The 7,812-nt window shown below is 39.4% G+C and overlaps 1 protein-coding gene across 1 annotated transcript; it reads left to right on the top strand.

The window, feature by feature from the left end:
- Positions 1-546: 546 nt before the first annotated feature.
- On the top strand, positions 547-7,315 carry LOC145782275 (dual specificity protein phosphatase 6-like). Its single transcript, XM_082594063.1, has 3 exons — positions 547-1,094; positions 2,236-2,967; positions 5,976-7,315. Exons 1-3 carry the CDS (start codon positions 719-721, stop codon positions 6,356-6,358), a joined length of 1,491 nt encoding a protein of 496 aa, XP_082450189.1. The 5' UTR covers positions 547-718; the 3' UTR covers positions 6,359-7,315.
- The last annotated feature ends 497 nt before the right edge of the window (positions 7,316-7,812 follow it).

Here is a 7,812-nt window from a genome sequence, read left to right on the forward strand (position 1 = left end):
CTGAGTGGGTAGCTCCACCAAGTCATTGTATTTTGTGACAAGCGTTGTGAGGAGGTTCGAGCCAACAAAATCCGTTCTTTTTTGTTGCTTTCACGTTTATGGATTGCCTGTAGAGTGTAGACGTTGTATCAATGTAAAAAGAACGGATTGTATTTGTCTGCATTATCTGGGAGTGTAGTTTTTGTAACGTTGCGCTGACCGCGGCAAGATTTAGACGTTGAATCAATGTAAAAATGACGTATTTTGTTGCTTGGGGAGTAACAATGGCAGGCAGCATTGAAGTCATTTCTGAATCTTTTTTTTTCTGTGAAGCGGACCATGAGGCAATCTCGTCCTTTGGTTTGTTTGTTCTGCATTTTTTCTCAATGACAACATCTCTCTGCAGAGGAAAAGGAATTAAAAAAAGAAACAAAGCTTTTTTTCTTTTTTGTTGAAAAGAGTGTGGTTAAGAGCAAACGGTTTGATGCGATGAGCGCATACAAAACCAACTCTCCGAAGACTCTTCTCACAAACTGCGCTTGTTGATGCTGCTGTGAGGGTTGTAGGACGAAGGTAGAGTTTGCGTGTTTGACTTGCCGTTGACCAAGTGCTGATTGTTGTTTTTGCTTCTTCAGAGATTCTATTGTTAGCTTATCGTCACTGAACTTAAACAGTTGAATCTGCATTTAAGTAACTGACTTCAGCTTGTGGTAATAATTCATCTACACTTTTTTGTAAAATGAAGATTAACATGGAAGCTGTGAACTACTTCACTGTTGAGTCTCTACGGAACAAGATGTATCGGGAAGAAGATGTTCTCATACTAGATTGTCGCACAAACGATGAATACAGAAATGGCCACATCAGTGGATCCCACAATATTGTGCTTCCCCAGTTAATGATACGGCGACTGAAGGCCAACAAGCTTTCACTTAAAAGCCTTGTACCTCCAAATTTCCGACAAGAAAAAGAAACATTTCTAAAGAAATGCACAACCTACCAAGTCGTACTCTATGACCATTTTTCGTCGGAACTGAACAACAATGATACTTCAATGCTTGGGCTTTTGTATCAGCGAATGAAAAGTGAAGGGTGTTCTGTCTTCGTACTTAAAGGTATGTTTAGCCATATTTTGTTTCTTATGGTAAAAGAGAAAATAGTTTCTAACATGTTTGATGAGTTAGTTTGTCGTAAAGGCTTTATGAACTGTAGCTACTTAAAAACCTTCCTATTTTGGGGATGCCGGCAAACAATACAAAACGTTAGCGAACGTTCGAACAATCAAAATGGCGAATCGCCAAAATCGGCGACTTGTCACTGGGATAAAAAACTTCACGTGCAGACTTTGGTTGTAGTTTAGTTTTTTGCAAGTCGGCTTTCGTCATGGTTTTCGTGTATGATATAAATTGATGTTCCGTCGCGCAAAGCAGATTCGACATCGTAAACCGTAAAGTATTAAAAGTTATTTTTTTTGTTACTGCACGCCCAATGTGTACGAAGTTGCTGATTCATATTGTTGAAAGTACTGTAGCAAACTTTTGTATTTATTTACCGTAACTCTTCCATAGTCATTACTTCCAAAGGTTAAAGTATCAGATCTCAATCGCAATAAAGTAAGATAAGTCCACTTATCGTGAATCATCAGTGGGTTAGTTGACATACCGTTTGTTTGCTTTTAGTTAACCATTACCTATCTTGTTTCTTCTCACGCGAGAAGGATACGCTCTCATGAACAAGCACAGTGTTGTCCAGCGACAAAATGTTGTCCCTTTTTTTTTTACTGGGGCTTTGGTGGCATTGAAGTTTTTTTTGGATAAGCGCCGAATTGTTGTCATAGTAACTCCGTTCGAGTAGGTTAAATGTGTCGCTAATCCACCAATCTTGGCAAAAACATTTAATGCGCCCGATGTGTCACAAACTAAACTGTAATGACACATTTAGTGGCCAAGCAGCGGGCTGTGAGGAAGAGTTTTTGCGGCGTGTGTCATTGATAGTCTTGTAAAGATTCTGGTTCGTAAACTCACGAATGAATAGAAACGTTCTCTGACGGTTTATTTTTTGGAACCTTGACGGATGTTTATTACGTGGTGGATTTGTCATAATGTTGTTCACGATAAGGATGTTATCTAACTTCGTATCTGCTTAATCTTGTTGAAAAATATCAACGGAAACGCATATTTTAGATTACAATGTGTAAACAACATTTTCACTGATAAGTGATAACTCTATTTAACGTAAATCGTTTTTTTTTTTCAGGTGGTTACACGAAATTTGAAATCGGTTATTCTGAATTCTGCGTTAAAGCAGGAAGCGCATCTTCCAGCGATGCAGATGATGAAGATTGTGCAAGTGATGACTTTTCCGGACTCCCTCGAGGAGGAAGATGCTCTCCTCTATCTCCCATAAGCAGGATTGAACCCTCCATTCTTGGATTGGGAGCGTTGAGAATTTCCTGTGGCAATACCAATGACAGTGAGGATGCTGATAATGCAAATTTCTGTCTTCCCCGATCGAGAGAAGTCACTCAACCGTGCGATAACCACCATCACCATGGCAACTGTCTTCGACACAACGACCGCTTCAACAGCGAAGGAGAATCAGATGATCTAAACAGCCTTTCTTCGTCGGAATGCCTTCCTCCACGGTCGCTTAAACCAGCTCCTATCTCCATCCCTCCTCCGTGCTCCTGTTGCTCCTGTGATAAAGACACTCGATCGTCTCCCGATCTTGTATGTCCTTCTCCATCGGTTTACGGCAACCCCAACGGTCCAGTCGAAATTCTTCCAGGACTATTTTTGGGATGTGCCAAAGATGCATCCAGCGCCGAAACATTGTCGAAGTGCAACATCACTTACATCTTAAACGTTACTCCCAACCTCCCGAATGTCTTTGAAGAGGATGCTAGTTACAAATACAAACAAATTCCCATCACGGATCATTGGAGTCAAAATCTTTCACAATTTTTCCCAGAAGCAATTTCTTTCATTGGTAAGTTAAATTTTTTCGTTGTACAGTAATTTCAGTAAGTTTAGTTGTTCACTCCGTTGACTTGTTGACAGCACTTTGCTAGAAGGTCATAAGTTTAATAGAACATCATGTGAGTAATGTTGACTACTACTTTTTAAGGGTAGCTATTACGACGACTGAACTCTTCCGCTAACATCCGTGCACACTGGCCCTGTCTCCAGTCGATAGCCTCAGGCCAGCCTCAACTTTCTTGTGATGTAATCAATGAGCTTGGTCCGATTTCGCAACCATAAACATAGTTTCAGATCGTGTTTGCGCTTTCTTACTGTTGCTAAGCAGAGATCGAGACCGCAGTAGTCAGCGTAACTTGAATAATAATCAAACCAATTCAGAAATGTGGTGACCACCATGACTAAATAAAAAATGGCTTTCAAAACTTACTACACTCCTCAACACACTAAAACAAAGCAACTCAAGTAAACTTCAAGCGTCGGTATTATCTTTCAACGGCGGAAAGGCGTGTTTCTTTTGTGCATAAAAGAATACCAAGTCTTTTTGGCTAAAAAGAGGCGATAGGTAATGGTAAATAAACGAATTAAGTGAATAAATAGTGTTAAATTACGGTGTTAACGTTGTTTGAATGACAGTTTTAAAACACAATTTGAAAGGCTGTTCAAACAACTATGGAGAAATTGAGCTTTTGCGCAATGTCCTTTGTCAGTTGATGTTATAATTGAACAAAAAGCTTTGAGTAACGTTTTTCCAACTTTTGTGCTAGTCTGCGCCATTGTGTGAATTGCCAGAAATGTTTGTAATCGCACCAGTGTATTCCAATGCGTTGTTTTCCAGGTGGCAGGTAAATAATTTTCCGGTTTACATCATGAAATGAAACGAAAGTTACGGTCCGAAAGCTCTTTCAAAATCTTAAATGCGTTAAAAACTTTATGCTTGGATTGAGATTGAGTGTTTTTTTAAATGCGATTTATCGAAATTGATGGTCCATTATTGTACCATTTAGTACCAGTCCTCAAAGAAGCCCAAAACCAACAATTAAATAAAAGTAGTGACCTTGATTGTGGGGATACATCCTACAAGTTGACAGCAATCTCTTGGCAGTTTGCCTGACAACCACACAAAGTCTTTTTCTGATGCTTTGTGAAAGCATGGTAATAAAAATGCCGAGGGCATTGACGTGAGAGAAAGCTTAACAAAAGAAGCAGCTGCTGTTTATCCATAATCGAGACATGATCATGTAAACTCTTAAAAAGTTTTGCTGTCATTTTAACCCAAACATTTCCTGTCACGACTTTGCTAAGTTTGAAGTTAAACTTCCAGAAAGCGGATTATCTCATATTGTTGTTTATTCTTTGCTGCCGCACGCTTGCAACCTAAACTGAGAAAGAACATGCGCCAATATTTCGAACAATGAGGCCTTTGTTACGAACCAAGAAAATCTTCAGTGTCAAAAAATCGAAAATCTTAATCGCGCAACTGGCTCACATCCGAAAGCCTTATTTGGGAAGACGTCAGCATTCCTTCTTTTATGAACAGTCTCCATGAGCGATTAACGTAATAATCCCAAAGGATTGCGAGGCATGTCTTGTTGTAGCTGTTCGAATATAGATTTGAGATTTGCCAGATCAATGGCTCATCTGGCGTCTGAATTATTGCGTCATCGGCATAAGGAGTTCGCAATTCATGAGTCACGACCGAAAATTCAATGTCCGGTCACGTGACACATCTTCCCGCCGATTTAACAGTTAAAAATCACAACGCAACCCATTTAGAGATCAGTTTTGACTTGCCCACAATTATATGTTTCTTTTAAGATTTTGGGCCCCACGGTTTTAAAACGACTTTTGTTGACATTAGTGAGGTAAATTCTAAACCCTTTTTTGAAAAGTTTCAGTTGATCAACAAACAAGTTTGCCTCTCGCGTATCTCAATACTTGCGCTACGTGATGCGGCCAGTTAATTACATTAAGTCAACGTTTGCTTGCAAAGCCGTTATCAAATTAGCTTGCGAGCGCTTTAAACACAATTGATAGGAAACTGAAGCACCGAACTACTATTTCCCACGGCTATACGTTTAATTTACCGGAGCTAAAAGCCGCTGACCTGCAATAAAGGAACTGATCCAACTTTTTGACAATACTCCGCCAGAAAAAGTTGCCTTTCACATCGTTTCGACGTAATATGGGTGGAGTCCCTGCGTCTTTCGGGCCTGTCTGAGCTTGAGGTCAATTAGGATATCATTTGGTCGTAAACGATTAAGTGCCATTCAGAGAATTAATGATATTCTATTCCTGGCCGGGGCAAGGATCATTTTCGAGTTTCATTTGCTCAAGTTTACGAGAGCAATATCTCAATGAAAAGTCAACAAACGGTTGTGTTTGTCAGAAAGAATTTATAGCTTTCGTGAGAAGGGTTTTGACTCGCATAATTTCGCAACATTTTTTGTTAAAACGCGTTACCGTAATGTCGTATGTGACCCAGCAGTGGTAACTGTGGAAGTTTTCCGTCTTCATTCAAAAACTATAAATTGAGTCAAAGCTGCAGTTTAAATAAATCGAAGAGAAGCTTGTAACAAACGTGTAACAATGTCGCGTGAGATAGATGTGCTTCAATCACCCCTTACGGCTATTTTTGCGCCCATCTTTTCGATTTGCTGGCACGCAATGCTTTATCTTTGATCGCCAGTGTGCCCTGAGCGTAAACACGATAACAATGTAAGTCACAAGCCAATACCGACATGCTTTACAACTGTGTCTTGTTTGCTTACACAAGCCCCCAAGCAACGCTTAAGATTATGAGATTAAATGACTTTCAAAAATTTCTCGATTTATCTTGATATGTGATTTTCTTTCAACGCTTCCATGTAAGCGCTTTACAATGAAAGGTTGTGCCTGCGAGCGATAAACTTAAAATCGCTGTGTCCTCAAAGCAACGGAGTGATTTATAGGCTATATTTGTTGATAATATTTGAGAAATGACTTCTTTCATGACATTAACTGTTATCTTTTTTACAGATGAAGCAAGGTCGAAGAAATCTGGCGTTCTGGTTCACTGCTTGGCTGGGATCAGTCGTTCCGTGACGGTCACGGTTGCCTACTTGATGCAGAAACGACAATGGTCACTGAATGACGCGTACGATTTTGTCAAACAACGAAAAAACAATGTGTCCCCAAACTTCAACTTCATGGGACAGTTGTTAGATTTTGAGAAGACCCTTGGACTTGGAGATTATTCTTCTCCAGATGATGGAAGTGTCTCTTCGGCCAATAGCGCCTCTTCAACTCCCCCAACTCTATTTTTCACATCTCCTCCACCCCCCACCCCAACTTTAACCCTTTCCATCCATAACAAAAAAAAACAATGCACAGCGTTTGTGTTACCAACTCCGACTGCATAAGTGGGCATATTGTCTCATGCTGACCTGGGCGAAGAAAAAGATACAGAATTCCAATCATTGTTATAAACACTGTGAACAATAAAATCAAATGAGGAAGTGAAGCAGAACCGTGTGAATGTTACGTTGGTGCTGAGGTGTGTGTGTGTGGGGCCTGCAAGGCAGCTATTCAGTTTCTTTTGTTGCCACTTTTCTTTTTTCATAAAAAAGCTGCCCCTTTTCAACTTCAGTCACTATTTCTCAACATATGATTAATGTTTAAAGGGGCAGGTGAATGGAAATTGACTATTACGTTGAGAGCTTCCTAGGCAGCAAATTCCGTCTTTTTTACATTGTTTCAACGTCTTGTAAAAATGACGGATTTTTCTGTCTGGGCATAGACTGAGCTGTGTGACATTAGCAGCGCATTTGTAGTTTTTGGTAGTTACACGACATGAAAATTTTATTTTCTGTACTTTTTTCATTATTTAAACGAAATGTTTGGCTTTGTACCAAACATAAACTGTCATTTCATGTGCTGTTGATTTACATCATTTTTTTGTAACTTTAATGTTTACAATGACGTAGTCAATTAGTGCCAAATCATGTAGTTTCAAAGTAGCAAAGCAACCGTTGTATCGATGTCTTTAGACGTTAAAACGACGTACTGTCGGCGACGTTGCTTTTAAATTGTTGGGTAGTTACTTATTCATCGCCAAATGTTTTAGTTTTTCTGTTCTGTCGTAAAAGCTCAACAGCAAAGTTGGCGACTTTCGAACCTGCAAGATTAGTATTTTGCATTTACTTAACGTTAGATAACGTTGTTTTCGTGTCACTTCGACCCAACAATATTCAAATTTGTTGTTCCTTGCTTCTTGACATTTGCAAATTTATTTACGTCGCTTTGAAGCCACTGCTGTTCCAAGCGTGCTGTTGTCATTGCAATAACGCACGCAATAAATACGTTTAAACAACATCATACTACGTTGTCACAGTACTGGTCTACCCTGATGTTTTAAGATGACGACCAGGCTTGTTTGAAGCGAAAATGGAGAGAGAGAGAGTTGTGCCATAAGACTTCAAGTCGATCATTTGCAAGAAAGTGAGACTGAGATATTGTAGACAGTTGAAGAGCCATTTTTAAAAGCGGACAAATTTAGTTTTCACAATTTATCTTAAAAGCGGAAACGAACTTTGCTCGAAACCAAATCAACTTAGAGAATCCATTTGTCAGTCACAAATGACTACGAGTATAATAACATCGCTGAAAAGTTAAGTCTGTTTCATGAAAGGATTTTACAGTCCCACATTTTAATTTTTATTCATGAACAGGTTAATATAACTGTAAGCTAAACCAGACATCCTGGCGTGCGCTTTGCCTAAGCCAGCTACAAATCTTTGCCTACATGAATTTAACGTTTGAAAACGTTGAATCTGTTAAAACGGACTGAATGGATGTCTGGAAATAGGATCTTAAA

The sequence above is a fragment of the Aplidium turbinatum genome, chromosome 13 (assembly GCF_918807975.1).
Source record: "Aplidium turbinatum chromosome 13, kaAplTurb1.1, whole genome shotgun sequence".
Classification (NCBI taxonomy): Eukaryota; Metazoa; Chordata; class Ascidiacea; order Aplousobranchia; family Polyclinidae; genus Aplidium; species Aplidium turbinatum.